The following is a 17,500-nucleotide window of genomic DNA, read 5'->3' on the forward strand; positions in this document are numbered from 1 at the left end:
TAAAGACAAACTACTACAAATATAAGGCCTGCTCAGCCTGGCAAATTTCCATCTTTGTGCTCAGACCCCTCCATTAACACGCTCTTCAGTTGTTTGAGGTTTGTCTTTGACCCTTTTCTCGTCATATTCACTCTTAGGTTTTGTATTTCTGGGTTGTGACACTTCTTGCATGGTGTGGGATTGTTTTAGTATTGATTTCCGTGTTAGCTGCAGAGGAGTAACAACGTCCACTCACAGCCATAACTGGAAATCATTATGTGACTTAATCACCTCTGACTCATCAATCAGTTTCCTGACTTTCAGAGCAAGATTCTGTCATGAACACAACTCCAAAAGACTTTTTAAGGACATCATCACAGAGTTTCACTTCTTTAAATTTACTAAACTATGTTCCTGTCTAAATGTTGATGAGTGAGGTTTCCCTTTGTTCTTGGTTTAGCTCAAACAAGACATCAGACTTCTGAGTGCTTTTACTGATTTCAGAGTTCATCACGAGTCCATCTTTGTACTAAAAGAACCTGGACAGAAAGACACAATGAAGACTTCCTCTCAGCTGTTAATTTATTATCAGCAAATAATGAGTCACATCTGATTTTAAAACCTCAACAAAACTGGATTTAAAAACCTTTGGACCATGTTTCAGGTCACTTTATGCATCTACTTCCACATTCTCAGATAGGCTGTTGTTTTATATCTTAAGAACATGAGTGAACATATGTTGTCGATCAGCTGGTTGGTCCTGGTGATCTACTGCACAGGACGGATCTTCATGCTGATGCTCTTCAGGGAGTAGTTGTTGCCTTTCCACTGAGACCACTCGACTCCCACAGCACTGAGAGTGTCATCGGCCCCCCAGCGATAAACCCCGTTTGGATTTGCACCGTGACAGTTTACGTACCAGAACGCCCCCAAGTATGTTTTGGCACAGTTGACGTCGGCATAGGTGTCCTGGTCTTTGTCGAAGGTGGAAAACTTCATTTCATTGTGAACAGCTAGAGAGTCTCCTACAGAAACACAACAAGAGTTTTGTCAACACATCACTACTTTTGACATTATTCCTGACCGACCACTAAAAGAACCAGAAGAGCAGCCACATTGTGTTCATCATTCAGGTCAATCCTGAAGCCAATCTTAGTGACAAAAGCATCCCCAAAATATCAGAAAGAAAAACTTAGCTTCTGACACACCTGCCCCTCCGTCAGTGAATCCAGACACATGCAGTTTGTATCCGTACGTCTCAGGGTCGATGGAGAACGACGTGTAACGGGCAAACGCTGTGTTTCCACTGAAGTCCTCCATGTCGACCAGCAGCTCGTACTTCTTCCTCAGAGTCAGATGGAAGATATTCTCAAGACCTGAGAGCAACAACACACAGAAACATGTAGGACCTGATGAGAATAATAAATAATATCTAACAAGCTGTAATGACAGAGAGTCCAAAAGGGAGGAAGCCTTGTTATTCATTGTTATGAGTCCATCCTTCCTCTCAGGAGTAGCGTCTCTATTCTGAGCTCTCTGTGAAAGTCTGAGTTCCTCACCCTCTAAAGCTGAGCCCAGACACTCTGCAGAGGAAACTCATTTAGTCTCCACAACCCTCAGTGACATCCATTTGTCTTCCCGACTAACAACAGTCTAATGTGACCACACTCTTCCTGTTTATTGAGTCACATTACATACACACAAACACAACACGCTGATGTTTGTGATGTTAAAATGGTCCCTTGTTAATTTCTCACCGAGCCAGTACTCTCCGGCAGCGTTTCCAAAGCCCATCTTGTAGTGGTCCCAGGGTCTGTAGAAGTTCACGGAGCCATCCATCCTCCTCTGGAACACCTGGGGGATGGGATGGGGGATGGGAGGTTAATTAGCTAATACACAAGTGCAGTACAGTTATGTTTCTTAGTCAGTGCCACAAAGCTAGCTTTTAATGGTGAGTTTATACCTTAAATCCAAAACAACTGTTAATTATTCACACTGCGGTAATTTTCCTGTTGCCCTGATACTCCGTTGTACTGATGAGAATATTTTGATTATTTGGAAAAAACACTCACCGTCCACCGTCCTCCCTCTGTGTTCATGTCACAGTACACCTGAACACAAACACACACATTCATATTAAACACATCGACCACTGCTGGGGAATACCTTTCCTGTCAGAATAATAACGACTGTGTTTCTGTCAGAGATGATTTTACTGTCTCAAAAATATCTGCAGCCCAGAGAGGGGGGGGGGATGTGTACCCGGACAGCAGACGTGGCTCCAATGGGGTAGATGGTGTACACTCCACTGGGCCGGCTGTTGTCACTATTATAAATGTCATTGCAGTCGACGGGCAGGATGAGCTGACCGCTGATCAGCTGAGGAGCCAGGAGGAGGACGAAGACCAATACCCGCTGGAAATAAAAATACACATTTTCATCTTGATCTGCAATGTCTGACAAGTTTCTGGGTTCAAGGGGTGCTGGGGACGGAGTTCTATTAAAAACTGTAGAGTAGATTAATATATGTGTTCCTCACAGTCTGAATGCTTCACAGTGTTAGCATTTTAGCTCATCAATAAATGCACATGGGAGAATAGGCTAGAATTAGCCAATAGATTTGTGACTATTTTTACCTCAAAAAAGGCTCATACAGTATCTTGAGTTTGAACTAAGTTGAGTGATTTTTCTGTGGGATTTCGCATCAAAGCTTCAAAATGTATAAATATATAAATACATAAAGACAAATAATAACAAAATCAAAAAAAGATAATTGAACTGAAAAATATCCTAATCAAAAACAGATTAAAAACAACTGTCAATTTAACCAAAAGCTCTTTAAAGAAGCTCTTAGTAGTTTTCATTTCATCATAAAAAACAGAAAAAGAGACACATGAAGTAAGTTACAAACGTACCGTCATGGTGAGGTTCCTGTCAAAGTGAGATGATGAAAATCTGCAGTTTCGGGACTTTTTATAGTCTCTGAGCTGCGTTTCTACATTAAACATTAACAAATTACTGAACAGCTGCTGTTTCACACCAACAAATATATCTGAACATGTGTCCTTGATTACAGATTCTGTAATCTCTGAACTTGCTGTTGTGCTGAGCAGAGACGGACCTCGTGGATTTTTCTGTTTTCAAACCAACTAAAAACACATCAAAAGTCAAATGTGTAAAATGGTAAGATGTTTGTTTGTACAGAGATTCAGACACAGGAGACAATCGGCTCATAAGAGTTGAGATTGTTTCTTTATTTGGGAAAGATTACAGATCATTACAGATTATGAAACATCACACTTTATTTCAACAGTTTCCTTTAAGATATGAAACCCCTCCAGAATACCCACAATCCACTCTGCTCAACAAAGATTTGAGTTGATTCAGGTTCACACATTTCTTGTTTCCAGGTCGATTATGGAGGCAAGGAGATTGCAAAATAACTCTATACAAATAGCTCGTGGATATCTCAGTGGTATAAAAATAAGTTCTAAGTGCTTCTCACACTTTAATACTGTCTCTGCTTCGGCGTGTTCACAGCTCGGATGTCAGCGTGTGGCGTCGACTGTAAAACTCTCCAGAAACACTCAAAGAAACAAAAAGAAGAAACAAATATCGAGTCTGATGGGACAGTTTTCTGCACACATTTCTGCTTTTATCATGTGAACAACACAGCTCGCCCCCGCGCTTTCACCGCTAGGAGGAGCAGCTAATACACAGCATCGTGTTTTTCTCTTGAAAAAGGCGGATTGTGATTTAGAAAAGGTTCACAGGAACAAACTGTATTCAAAGTTTGAAGAACTAAAAAATCCAGAAAGCTTCAGTGACCAAAAGGTTTCCGTCGTTTTCTCCTTTTCAAGACTTCACTGGCTGCTTGAACTTCTGCTGAAAAGTCAAAAATACACAGCGGCGCAGAACTTACATGCAGCTGTAAGACATTTGAAAAACAACTATAGAGATAAGACAGAGAAATGAACAAAAAGGATCAAATAAATCAATCTATTCAGTCGATGAGCATCCTTTAAAAAAAACAACTACGATCATGAAAAATACCAGAAAATTCTTAAAAATATGATTTAAACATGAGTTCAAAACTTAAGCCAATCACAGGCTGCAACGGATAATACGAGGAGAGGAAAACGTGACAGGAATTTATTTTGGGGCGACTGACGTGTCCAAGACCTTTTCCGGCAGCTTTTAGTTTTTTATGTGTGACGAAATTTAAGTCCTCAGTCGTCCTGCAGACACTGAGCAACCAGCAGCATGGAGGAGCATTCACATTAAACTGTTTCTGCTTTTAAAGAAATAACTTCTACCTTTCATCGTCATCAGGCTCATTCTTTTTTTTACCAATCAGAAAATGAACACTTTTAAACGGAAATAAGCAGTTTAGTGTGAATGTGCCTCCTGGTTTTTTGTGTTGGCTGTCCTAGAAAACGCCGTACCCATCAGAGTGGCGTGTGGCCACAGCGAAGGCGGGGTATCCTTCGTAGGTGGTGTAGGCTGTCAGGTCCTGACCCAGAGACACGGCTTGCTTCAGCTGGGAGGCAACTGCAGACGACGCCGGGCTCGCCAGAGTGTATCCTGAGGACAGACGAGACGGAAACACCTCAAATACAACAGGACTCATTTTTAAAAAACAGTTGTTAGGGATGGAGTCATTGAGGTCATTTCATCATTGTGAGAGATTGTTTGAAAAAGGTACTGAAGTCCAGATTCTAAACATCATAGAGAGCTGTCTCCCCCCCCCCTCCTCTCTAGAGTCCATGCTCACTCAGGTCACCATGTGGTGGACTCTGAAGCTTCAGTGTTTATCCAGCTCTGCATGGGTCTGTAAACCTTTCTGTGTTCTAACCTCTCTCCATTTTTCAAAAGCATCTCCAATATTGATCCTAGTTTGAGCACGTTTCTGCTCGTGGAGCTTATTAGAAACATGCAGAGGCTTTTTAGGTCGGGTACAATCACTTCTATCTGAACCACTTCTCTTGCCCTCTTCCATCGCTGCAACACCTGTTGACCTGATAACTGCTCTCATATCTGGCAAACCGAGGGGCGTCCAAAACGGCCGTGTGGGGGGTGTCTTAAAAGCGCCTACCTTCTCTGGTCCAAACAAATCCAGAGCATTCAGGAGCAGAATCTAAAGTTAGAAGGAGGACATACTGGCTGCTGCATTGTGTGTGTGTGTGTGTGGGTGGGGGGGGGGGGGGGGGGGGGGGGGTGTTGTTAGCAGGTTTGTAGAGTGAAGAGTTAGTCAGTTTTGGGTACGGACCTTCACATACCTTGGAAGGCTACTGAGGCCACAGCGGCAGCAGTAGCGTCCGCGGCGCTTTCTGTCTGCAGGCCGAGCGTCTGCAGCGTGTGCTCAGCGGCGTGCACTTTAGCTTCTTCGACAGCCGCACACAGCTTAGCAGGGGTGAAGGGATGGCTGCAGAGACAGAGACCAGATCTCAACATAATGAAGCAATACCTCATAATTCTGAAAATAATGTTAGCTTACTGCTCCAACTGAACTGCGTCATTTTTTTAAATCAATAATTAATTTCTGTAAAATCAAAACATTTCAAAGCCAATCAAATTTGATGCAAACTGATCATGTAAATATCTTGTATGTTTGCTTTGTTACGACCAAGCAGCAACCTCTGGGGTTGGACAATTGTTGTACAGTAGATGTGCAAAAAGCTGCAGTTCCTTGAGTGTCCACTAGAGGCTGTCTCAAACTGTGAGTCAGTCCACATAGAGCTCTATGTTAAAATGTCTAACTTTACAGCTGCAGTTCCTCCAGTGTCCACTAGAGTCTGTCTCCTGCAGTGAGTCAGTCCTCATAGAGCTCTATGTTAAAATGTCTAACTTTACAGCTGCAGTTCCTCCAGTGTCCACTAGAGTCTGTCTCCTGCAGTGAGTCAGTCCCCATAGAGCTCTATGTTAAAATGTCTAACTTTACAGCAGAAATAAACATGTTTACAGCCTGGTACAAAAACAGTTTGGGTCTCTAGAGCACATTTCTCTGTTCCTCTTTACATTATATTAAGGCTTACAGTGATGTAGAATTAGGGGGCGTGGCCTCTTTGAGTGGCAGCTGGGAGCTGCTAGCTGTCTACTAGGTGTCACCTCTGCTAATTCAGTCCCTGACCTTTGACCTCTTAGCCGTGTTTGTGCTGTTGGAGCCTTTTGGAGATTTGTTCCTGTAAATATCAGACTAATAATCTGTCTCTCTGTGAGCTTTATTGAACTAACAGAAAGTCCAACAAGTCTGAGTTCAGGCTATTTGGGTAAATTGAATTCTAGTTCTATCGTCTTGAACATTTTTAGAAAAAAAAAGCACGTAACTTGTTTCTTGCCCTCAGATAGTTTCACATGATGACAGTAAGCTCAAACCTGACAGTTAAGCAGTATGGGTGGTAGTAGAAGGAGGCAGTCACGGTAATTGGAGTAGTGTTAGACGTAGCAGTTATATTAGAATCATCAGTTTCCTTACACGTTGGGGTACTGAGTCGCCAGAGCAGGTATGGTGATCTTATAGAGGAACAGTTGTCTCTGGTCCGGGCCGATGGCAGAGTGCAGCTGATAGACGGGCTGACCCCAGTTACTCTTCTGACACAACTCCTCCAGAACCTGAAGACCAGACGCACACACAGAAAAAGACAAAAAGCAATTTAGAGTCAAACGGACCAGGAGTTAGGGCGGGGCTACCTGTGACTGACTAGCTGCTCCCATTGATCACCTGTCACTCATGACAAAGATGCAAATTCATCCTGTGGTCCAAATATGGTAACTTTTGGTTAACAAACCCCAGACAGTAACAGCTACAATGTCCACAAACCATTGGTTCCCATCAAAATGGCTACTTCCACTTCTATTAAGTTTATGGTGAGAACCAGACTTGAAAAACGGAGAAGCCGAAAACACAGCAGTAAAGAATGAAAGATTGAAAAATGATCTGTCTTTCTTCAAAGAGCAGTTATTCCCACTTTTAGTGGATAAAACTATAAAAATCCGATTACAGTTTTTATCCGCTCAAATGCTTCACCTGGTTCTCAGGTGTGTTCAGTTACCTGTGGTGCAGGTTTGATGGCGGCGGCCTTCAGGCTCATGGCAGCAGGGTTCATCGGGGTCAGCTCCATCCCGGGCAGCAGGTCGTACAGCTTCTCCTCCGCCTGCTTGTCCCCCTTCAGGCCGTAGGAGGCGCCACCGCTCCCACCTCGACCCACCGCTCCGACCCCGGAAGCGTAGGCCAGGTAGCCCCGCCCACCCAGCCCCCGCACCCCGGCAGCCCCTACAGGTACAGTCATGTAAATTTCTACAGGAGATCGAAAAGGGCAGTGAAATCAATCAAATCACCGGAAATCAACCGGGAAGAAGAATCAGAAAATCAGACAATTATCCAATCAGTGAACAGGTACAGTGGTAGCCATGGTAACAGAACTCCACCTTACATGAACCCAGCACTACAGGTGTCATCGTCTTTACATCATTCGAACAAGACTTTATGTTTGATTACCAATAAAGGGTCACTTTTGATTCAGTCGATCACATCTGATTTGTAGTTTCTGTCACAGCCAAAATCTTTTAATATTTATCATTTTGGGGGAAATTGATTTGCAAAGTTTGTCTTGCGGACTTTAAGAGCAGATCATAGAAATGTATTGATTGATTAATTAATTGTTCTTGAAGCCCAAACCCCCCCCCCCAAGTGACTGTCTCCACTGTCATAAAGAGGGCACGACGTCAGTAACAACAAATAACCGGCGTTAATCAGAGAAATAAAACTCTTTAGTTCTGTTTAATTGATTTAAAAAAAAGATCTGAAACTAACACAGGCTCGGATGTGAACATTACAAGAGAGGATTTTTCTCTAGTTAAAAGTACACCTCTTCCTCGTGTCTGCTATGTGGCCTCTTTACTGAGGACGACCCCGCCAATCAGAACGCCAAAATATTTAACCATTTTTTAACTGCTCAAGAGCCACAAGACCCGACTCCCTTCAATTCTCTCATGAGCCGTAAATCCCATCACATATTTTATAAATATTCATATTTTATTTACTGTCTCTTTCGGTCCCTTGGCTCGTTATCTATATTCTTTGATTTTATTTTGAAAGCTTAGGCCGTCGAATAATTGATGAAGTTTAAAAGAATAAAGGTTTTTGTTTATCGTCATCCTTACATCATTTTCCAACATGGACTAGTTTTTTTAAAAAAGGAGACATTGCAGAAAGTATGCTCTCACTGTTGTAGACTTTGTTTGTCTGTATACAAACATTTTACCCTTTGATTGTTTGGATGCTCGCTAGTTAGCTTACAATGCTAACGTTAGCTTACTTAAGATCCCACAAAGACGGAGTTTAATACACTCGTTAGTTTTATAACTTTGTGTTTCTAGTTTTATTAGGTTAAAAATATATCTTTTTATAACTGCTGACTCAAGTTTAGATTGCTAATCTGTGATTGGAACATTACAGGTTGGGGGAGGGGTTTAGCATAGGAGTATAGCATGTAGCTTTTCTCTGGATTTGAACTAAAGCGTGTCATCTGTCAAACAAGATATTTGAGGAGCAATTTGTTGTCATTTTTATTATTGTATCACATGTGCGATGGGAGCTCAGACTCACACATCAACAGATCGACTTACAGAAACCACAGCTGGACTTTTAATTGGTCGTAATCTTTTTGCCTTTTCGGCCTCTTTTGAAGCAGAGATTTTTGTCCGTGTGAGTTTGAGCTCTCCTCACAGCTTCATATTTTATCAACGAGCAGGTGGAGAAGATTCACATCCAGTTTCAAAGTGCATCCTCACCTCTGACAGATGGCGTCCTCATCAGGCCTCGACCTCCTACGTGAGCTTTGGCCGCCGCCGCCGCCGGGAAGCGGAACTGACCCGGTAAAGCAGCGTAGGCCTGGGGGGCGTAAAAGACAGGTGCACCGAGATACGCCGCCGAGGGGTCGTACACCTGGAGGGAGGGTGTTGATTCTGAATGAAACTGTGAAGTGTCTTTGAGGGTTTAGAAAGTGCTATATGAATAAAATGTATTATTATTAATGACTCACAACCAATTTCCTTTTATTATACAGTTGTAAACAGAGCAATGAAAACATAGAATCCACCACCACTGTTTGTTTGTTTGTTTTTTACATTCTTTATTAATCCCAGAGGGAGAGTTCTGGTTTACACTCTGATATTGAGACACATGCTTCTCATTCTCACACACATGGTGACCTGTGGACATGCATTAGTGGTGTCTGAGTGGCTGAAATTAAAGTATGTAAAAATGTCAGTGTTTACTTCCAGGGACAGTGGGGGTCCCCATTCGAGTATTTTGGAACGCCTGCTCTAGAGTACAGCTAATGGGGATTAACAAATAAGCATAATGTACATGTACTTTTGTTTCCATTATTATCTTCCACTGCCTCTTTGCAGTGTAATGATGTAAACTGTCCACTAGATGGATCTGTTACACTGACTCTAACCTGAACATCCCCTAAAGCATCAATTGAACTCCTGCGCTGTCAGGTTGGAAGTTAACCTTCAGGCTGCAGCTTCTCAAAAGATGAAGAGTGTTGAAGGTTATGTGAACACGGAGGCTGCTGAAACAGATAATTCACCTTCTACAGACCAACACGGGTAAAGACAGTCTGCCCAATATGATTAGAATGTGTTTAAAGATATCAGGGGTTAAATAATCGATCCTAATCCCTTCAGAAGTTGCAAATATTTAATCTCCCTATGTGTCTGTGATTTTCCATCCATTATCTTTACTGTTTGGGGCCATGGGGGGTGGGGGGCTGGAGCCGATCCCAGCTGTCATTTGGCGGGAGGCGGGGTTACACCCTGGACTGTTCGACCTGTCAATCACAGAGCTGACATATAGAGACAGACAACCAGACACACTCACATTCACACCTAGGGACAATTTAGAGTCAGCAGTTAACCTAACGAGCATGTGTTTGGACTGTGGGAGGAAGCCCAAGTACCCGGAGAGAACCCACACATGCACGAGGAGAACATGCAGACTCCACACAGAGAGACTCCTGACAGACGGGGATTCAAACCTGGAACCTTCTCGCTGTGAAGCAACAGGGGTGCAGCACTAACCACTGCCCCATTGTGCTTTTTAAACTAATCATTATTAAAACGTGTTCGTCCCATTTAAAGGACTGATCCTTTAAATTGTTTTATTCAGTCCAAACCAACTTCCTTTTGAGGGATTAATAAAGTTGATTGAATTGATTGTTCTCCACCTTCACTACCTCTGACTCCTGCAGGACTCACCTGAACTTGCATGGTGTCGTGGTTCGCGGTATGATGTGCTTTCAGGGGTCCTACCTGTCCCAGCGTGTAGGCAGCGTAGTCGGTCTGCAGCAGAGACCCTCCCCGTCCCCCGGTCCCTCTGGTGTATCGGACGTAACTGTCTTTGTCCACCGGCTTGGCCAGAGTCACCTCGATAGGTGAGCCGTCCACCAACTGGGGGGAGGGGCAACAGAAACCGTAACACAGGTTTAGTTTTGTATAATTTCAGAGTTTAGATTTCCTTCTTTGTGTTATTTTGTCTCATTCTTCCCTGGTGTTGATTTTTCTCTATTTTAGTGTTTCCTGTTTTATTTTGTAATTTCTTATCCTCGTGTTTCTCTATGTCATTGGCTGTGTCCAAAACCACATACTGCCGACTGCCTTCTACATACTCAAAATGTAAATACTGCATTCTGCATTCTAACTGACCGTTAGCATGCTGTTAGTAGCATGCTGTTAGTAGCATGCTGTTAGTAGCATACTAAAATATGGGTCACGCGACATACTTCTCGTCCGAGCTCTGTTCAATTAGCTAGCATCTAGCTAGCGCAGCCGTTTGTCCGTATATAGAACTCAACAACAATATGCAAACAATTATTACTACTACAGCTATGTCGTCATTTTTGGCAACATGTCAAATGTATTTCAGCACTTTTATCCTGTTGGCCGGCTGGCAAGCTCTGTGATTGGACAGTCTGAGAGCCGCAGTGCATAGTGCGCCGGCTTAGTATGTACCATCCTGGTATTTTACTGTGATCACAAATATGAACTTAAGAGAAAGAATTTGAGAAAGAAAAAGGTGAACTCTTTGACCTTTCCATTGAGGGCGTTCATGGCGTTGATGGCATCTTCTCTCTGAGTGAAATGGACGAAGGCGTAGTCTCGGATCTTCTTCACTCGCTCCACGGCGCCTGAAACAGGAGATACAGATTAAACCTGGAAGTTTAATTTATTCTTGAAAGACAGTTCTGTTTCACATTTTCCTCCCATTTAACTCAAGTTTTTAATATCGCTGTCAGCATTTACTTAAAATCGTTAAATGAATGCATTCATTTTTTAAATCCTGATTAATATTCTGCTATTTTGTTCCTCTAGTTGCACCGTAGATACTCGTCCTCAGTGTCTCCCTGTAGTCTCAGTGATGTAAAAGAAGGACACTGCTGCATCTTTGAATGTCTCATTTCACTTTAACAATTCATTTGCAAAGATGTGAAGGAAGATTTGAAGTACTCTCCAAAATGTAAGACTTCAGAGTTTATAATGTGGACTGTGTTGCATTCAGGTACCTGGTCTGATGTTGTTAAACTCCTTTTCGATGGTCTCCTCCGTGGTCTGCAGCATCAGGTTCCTGACGTACAGTATCTTGACGGTTGCCATGGTATCCTCGTCCACCTCCACCTCAGGCTCCGCCCAGTCCACGGCTATTGCATGACCCCACAGCTGAATACGACCTGAGAGAGACCACAGGTACTGTATGTGTCCTTCTCTTGTTCCCGTCTTTTCATCTTTATTTATCTTACAGCTTGTTGATGTTGCATTTAAGTAACACTGGTAACATAGGAAATGGGAAACAAATTTGCAAAGTTTGGCTCTTAGCTCAGAGAATACACTTCTGTACAAACTGTCAAGCATAAAGAATTTGATTCAAAGCAGCTATGAGGATCTTTAAGTTTGTGTAGATTTTGGCGCCCCCTGTGGACAAAGTTGGTAGTTTTATTCAAGAGCTCTGGTAATCTGAATTTAGTTTAAAAGTCTGTATCTGAGTCTGGTCGATCCAATGAAGTTTTACTGTTAAAGATTCTGGACAACAGTAGGCTGGTTTCCCGATTCTGGATATAAGTTGAACCCTGGATTTAGAGGCCAACTTGAACCAACATCACTTAGCAGTTACGGTTTACTGTGTTTCACTTCAACTTTCAGTGAGTGTAGAAGTAATAAACTTCCATCTTATCAACAAGGCTGTCAGGTATAGCCTCAAGAAGGAGGATCGGTTCTTTATATTTTGTCTGAGAGTTTTTTTCTCCAATCCACTCAGTGCTAAACCTGTTGAAGACGATTCATACTGAAACGAACAGAAACATGGAGGTTTAAGTGTGCTTATGGTTAGTTTTTAATAGCTGTGGTCACTCCTATCATACAAAGTTTATCTTATCATCCCATCCCACCCACCAGAGCTCTACTTCCATTGGACTTCGTCCCAGTGACATGAGCTGTGATTGGCTGCTGATAATGTCGTCTCAGAGTCAGTCAGGAGACTTTGACATGTTTTTATGATGTTGTCTTTACTTTTACGAGGTGTTGATGATTTAAGGTAATGTTGGTACTTTGGCAGCTTTAAAATAACAGATCCATTACAGATCATCCCAGCATCAACCACAGGAAGCAAAAGATAACATCAGATTACTTCTATAGAAAAAAAACTTTCAGGGACTGCCAACACTGCCATGCCCTTTTGCTAAACTCAAGATCTGAAAAAGTCTTAGTAGCCCAGATCTTTTCAACAAACTGGCCAGCTTTGATGAAGATCAGAGGAATGGTCTTGGAGGATCCTGTACAGAAACTGGGGCTGTCAAACGATTAAAAATCTTAATATTGATTCATGGCATTTTGAATTGTAAGTTTGAAATTCCATTATTTCGCATTTCAAAATAAAAAAATGTAGGCTTTTATTTTGTAGATTCAATATAGGCACAATATGTAGATTCTGCCACCACGGGGCTCTCAATCAAAACATTAACAAAAGATTACGTTTATGCTGGTGGGGAATCATGGGAGTTCTCTCTGCTACTTCTACCTTTGCTGCCTTGGTATCAAAACAGGTTTCAGTATCGTCTGTCTTTTACCAGAATCATATTGAAGTTTAAAATTCAGGCCAATTTCCCAATATCTGTACTAAAAGTATTAAACGTTTTGTGAGTTTTTGAGCACATTCACATTGCCTCATTTAAAGAATTTGAACGAAGAAAGTCAGAGAAGCAGAATACCTTTACTCTCAATAGGGTCTTGTCACTGTTTAGTCCTTGGCCCATAAATATTCAGTGATGGGTATCTACCTGGTAGAAGTTTGCGACGGGCCATGGCGGCCGCTCTGTGGCTTTCGTACTCGACAAAGGCGAAGCCTCGGTTTTTGGATTTGTCAGCGGCGCTGGGGTACACGATGACGTCCATGACCCCGTCAGTGACCTTCCTCATCTCAGACAAGATCTCCTCTCGCTTCTTAGTTTTAGGAATACCGCCCACAAACAGACGACAGTTATCCACACTGGCACAGACTCCGAGCAGGCGGCCATTTCTGCTCACACAACAAGAAACAAATGAAAGGAAAGCCATCATTGAATGATTAAACTTAGGTTGTTCAGGCACTGATAGATGGTTTAAATCATCTATCAGTGGTTGAAAGAAACAGCACTTTAGTATTTGTTTGGAATAAAAGTGAGTTAAGTTAACTACTGAAATGCAAATAATGGTTAGTTGCACTATCGCCGATGCTTTTTGTGTGAGTTAGTTTCAAAGTATTCTGCTGTGTTTGAGTCTGGAACATTTTGAAACTGTCACCTGATCTCATAGTTGTTGAGCTGCTTCATGGCTGCTTTCGCCTCCAGTTTGGTGCTGAAAGTGACGAAGGCGTAACCTCTGTTGTTCCCGTTAAAGTCCATCATCATCCTCACCTCGTAGATCTTACCGAACTGTAGACAGGATATGAGACCGGGCAAGAAGTGTGAGAAAGACATTCTAACTTTTGGAAACAAGATATTAAACTCTCCTCCTCCCTCCTTCTCACCTTCTCACACAGTGGGACCAGTTCATCTTCAAACAAATCTCTGGGTAGTTTCCCCACAAAGATCTCACTGCCTCTCTCTGGCGGCGGCCCGTCCCAGCTTGGTGGTGGGCCACCGTACCGCCTCTGACCGTTCTCCTGAAACACGTTCCCATATCATTAATAAATCTAGCATAATACACAATAATTATCCTAAAGATGCCAAGGCCCATTCTCTGGAAACTCAGTTGACTAATTCAGCTTCTGTGCATTTAGATGAAAGACAGATGTTTCAGATAGATATGACTTTGTAAGTCAGAAATGTATTCAAGCAGTCCTCTACCTGCAGCAGTTGGTATCCTGTGCGCTGCATGAGCGCCCGCAGTGCCGCCTCCTTCTGCGTCCCCGCCAGTCCGTCCCCGCTTGCTTTCTGATTGGATTCCATTGGGTGTGATTGACAGCGATACAAAAATCAGGTAAATTAGGGGTGCTCACTGTAAAAAAAAAAAAACGAAAAAGAGACACCAGGTTATTTTTTTAAATTACTAAATTTTTTGGTCTCTTTATATGCAGACGATATTGTACTGTTTTTGAATGATACGCTAAAAATGTCTGAACATAACAAGCAGATTGTTGTGAAATTTACAGATCACGTCCTGCTCCCAAACCGATTGACCTTTGAAATTGTTCTTGACTTAAATGGCCAGTGCTTAATTAACTATCCCCAACACTTTAACACACAAACGGCTACATAAATGTATTTTATGCAATTAAAGACACGTTATGTAGTGTTGTAGTATTGCAAATTGACCACTTTTTGAAGGTATCGTCTCGGATTCGAACGCAGTTTTTCTCGGTATTGTCTCGTTCTCAGACTGGGCAGACTCCGGATTTTAAATCAAGACCGGTCAGGACCACCACTGATTGTCTATTTTTCCATATCACCAATGTGATAAGAAGGAAAACGCCTCTTTCGGGATTTTTTTCCCCGGTTACAGACGCAACCTTCCTGCTTTTTCGTTCAAAGTGAGTGATGTTTTTTTCAGTGTTATTTATGGTCTTGGTCTTGTCTCGTTTTCCACCCTGCCTTGATCTTGTCTCGGAGAACTCTGGTTTCAGGTATGTCTTGATCTCGGTTAGTGTGGTCTCGACTGCATCCGTCCAAACATCCGACTGGTAGTACTGGTTTGCGGTGTTAAATGAGCGTATCCTGCGAGCAGGATGTTCCTGATAAAAAGATTCTTTACAGTCTCATAAAACTTGAATGCAAATGATCAATGCATCAATACAAACAATCAATAAACAAGCAGTATGCTGCTCGCTCCTCCTCCTGTTTTCCTGCTCAGAACAACAGATACGAGTCGTGTTTTGAGGCAGACGGCAGCGAGGTCAAGGTCTGCTCTGTAATCATTGACAGAGACTCTGACCGGCTGCAGCCTGACCCTCCGCCTCATTAGAAATAGAAAAGGCTTTACATGGGAATCATGGGAACCACATTTATTAAACACACATTGAACTTTGCGAGACTGTAAATATCATCACACGCCCTGTCCTAAATTCACACGTACAACATCAACACCAAGCCCAGGTCCTCGATGATGAGATATAACATCAAGTAGTGGATTCAGCTGTCAATGACACAATGATTAGATTAAAGTCTTCACTAGGATTTTTATTTTATTTATTTAACCTTTATTTAACCAGGTTGGTCCCATTGAGATTAAAAACCTCTTTTTCAAGGGAGACCTGGCCGAGACAGGCAGCAGCAAAAACACAAAGTTACAGACGGAAACAGAAAACACACGGAAACACAACAAAGTGCAATTAACAAAGCACAAAAACTTAGTAAAACATGGTGATATAAACTGCAGGGCCTGCATGAATCAAGGTTTGTTGTGGAGAAATGGAGCTTTGTTGCTGCATCTGTGCATGACACAAAACATTTCAACTTTTTGTCACCACCTGTTATGATTTTTCAAGAATCAAAAATCCTAAAAATGTATTTCTTTGGAAAGAGAAGAAAACAAAAGAGAGAGAGAAACAAAGATTGAATAGTGATTCAGGATCCTTGATGAATCTCTTTAAAAATGACAATTTTCAGATGTTTCTGTCTCCATGACAACGAAGGTAGATGGTGGAAAGTTGAAATTGGGACAGTATGCATTATCGAGCAGCAGCAGTAACTACATGGTTTTGCCACTGGGAGAGATTTTATAATACCCTCCTCCACAATATTCCTCACTACACGCTGTAAACACATCCACACTTAGGTGGGAGAATGAGAATATTTACCTTTATATCATTATATATATTAACATGATGGGATCATTTTGATATTTTGTGAGGCGTTCTTAAAGATGTACGTGGTGACCGTCAGGAGTTCAGAGCCACAGACAGATAATCTCTCTCGCAGCTTCTCTCATCTGGTATAAATAAACACACGGGCTAAGTGTCTACTTTAAGCTAACCCTTTGAACCTTAAAGAAAAGGTTGGTATAATTTGAATAATGAAAAACAGCCCACTGCTGCTTCTTCTCTGCACACATTAGCATCTTTCTCTCTCGCTGTGTTCGATTTCAAAGAGAAACTCGGCAATGACAAAAAAGAGAGACGAGCTCTTCACATCAGAGAGGGGGGCGACCAAAGAAAAGAGAGAGAGCGACAAGGTCAGAGGTCATCCAGTGAGGATCAAAGCTCGTTTTCAGAATGGATGCAAACACACTTTACAACACAAAGGACTCTTTTTAAAGTTTGACACTATGAGAGAATATTATAATAACTTATTTACATCACGATTCATATATTTTTAAGTCGTTCACATTTTGTACTTCTGAGCTGACTGGTAGTTTAGTTCTGCATCATATCTGCCAGACAACTACATCTTAGGTAGTAAACAAGACAAAATAAAGTCATTTTAAGGACCTAATGTCTGTTAGATTATTGTTTTAGCTGATTTTGAAGAGCTGTCTCCCCCCTCCCTCCTCTCTAGAGTCCATGTTCACTCAGGTCACCATGTGGTGGACTCTGAAGCTTCAGTGTTTATCCAGCTCTGCATGGGTCTGTAAACCTTTCTGTGTTCTAACCTCTCTCCATTTTTCAAAAGCATCTCCAATATTGATCCTAGTTTGAGCACGTTTCTGCTCGTGGAGCTTATTAGAAACATGCAGAGGCTTTTTAGGTCGGGTAGACAACCAGCCACACTCACATTCACACCTACAGGCAATTATAGAGTCAGCAGTTAACCTAACCAGCATGTCTTTGGACTGTGGGAGGAAGACGGAGAACCAGGAGAGAACCCACACATGAACGAGGAGAACATGCAGACTCCACACAGAGAGACTCCTGTCAGACGGGGATTCAAACCAGGAACCTCCTCACAGAGAGACTCCCGTCAGACGGGGATTCAAACCAGGAACCTCCACACAGAGAGACTCCCGTCAGACGGGGATTCAAACCAGGAACCTCCACACAGAGAGACTC

The 17,500-nt window shown here is 42.3% G+C and overlaps 2 protein-coding genes across 7 annotated transcripts in view; both read right to left on the reverse strand.

The window, feature by feature from the left end:
* Window positions 1-547: 547 nt before the first annotated feature.
* Window positions 548-17,500, reverse strand: part of LOC132954991 (microfibril-associated glycoprotein 4-like) — an 80,093-nt gene continuing 63,140 nt past the window's right edge. Inside the window, exons 2-7 of the mRNA XM_061027570.1 lie at window positions 2,895-2,919; window positions 2,242-2,394; window positions 2,052-2,090; window positions 1,737-1,833; window positions 1,188-1,355; window positions 548-1,004 (exon numbers count right to left, since the gene is read on the reverse strand). Of these exons, the coding sequence (XP_060883553.1) occupies window positions 748-1,004; window positions 1,188-1,355; window positions 1,737-1,833; window positions 2,052-2,090; window positions 2,242-2,394; window positions 2,895-2,900 (720 nt within the window). The 5' untranslated portion in view covers window positions 2,901-2,919 and the 3' untranslated portion in view covers window positions 548-747. The remainder of the gene's footprint in view (window positions 1,005-1,187; window positions 1,356-1,736; window positions 1,834-2,051; window positions 2,091-2,241; window positions 2,395-2,894; window positions 2,920-17,500) is intronic.
* a1cf (apobec1 complementation factor) overlaps window positions 4,104-17,500 on the reverse strand; it is a 16,055-nt gene continuing 2,658 nt past the window's right edge. Inside the window, exons 2-13 of one of the 6 annotated variants that reach the window (XM_061027563.1) lie at window positions 14,364-14,514; window positions 14,045-14,179; window positions 13,819-13,949; window positions 13,317-13,555; window positions 11,550-11,714; window positions 11,077-11,174; window positions 10,300-10,437; window positions 8,773-8,926; window positions 7,032-7,252; window positions 6,455-6,591; window positions 5,259-5,404; window positions 4,104-4,563 (exon numbers count right to left, since the gene is read on the reverse strand). In XM_061027563.1, the coding sequence (XP_060883546.1) occupies window positions 4,409-4,563; window positions 5,259-5,404; window positions 6,455-6,591; window positions 7,032-7,252; window positions 8,773-8,926; window positions 10,300-10,437; window positions 11,077-11,174; window positions 11,550-11,714; window positions 13,317-13,555; window positions 13,819-13,949; window positions 14,045-14,179; window positions 14,364-14,465 (1,821 nt within the window). In that variant the 5' untranslated portion in view covers window positions 14,466-14,514 and the 3' untranslated portion in view covers window positions 4,104-4,408. Of the gene's footprint in view, window positions 4,564-5,248; window positions 5,405-6,454; window positions 6,592-7,031; window positions 7,277-8,772; window positions 8,927-10,245; window positions 10,438-11,076; window positions 11,175-11,549; window positions 11,715-13,316; window positions 13,556-13,818; window positions 13,950-14,044; window positions 14,180-14,363; window positions 14,515-17,500 lie in introns of all 6 variants that reach the window. The other 5 variants (XM_061027562.1, XM_061027561.1, XM_061027559.1 and 2 more) reach the window with 5 other exon arrangements.

Source organism: Labrus mixtus, chromosome 21 (assembly GCF_963584025.1).
Source record: "Labrus mixtus chromosome 21, fLabMix1.1, whole genome shotgun sequence".
In the NCBI taxonomy this organism is placed as follows: domain Eukaryota; kingdom Metazoa; phylum Chordata; class Actinopteri; order Labriformes; family Labridae; genus Labrus; species Labrus mixtus.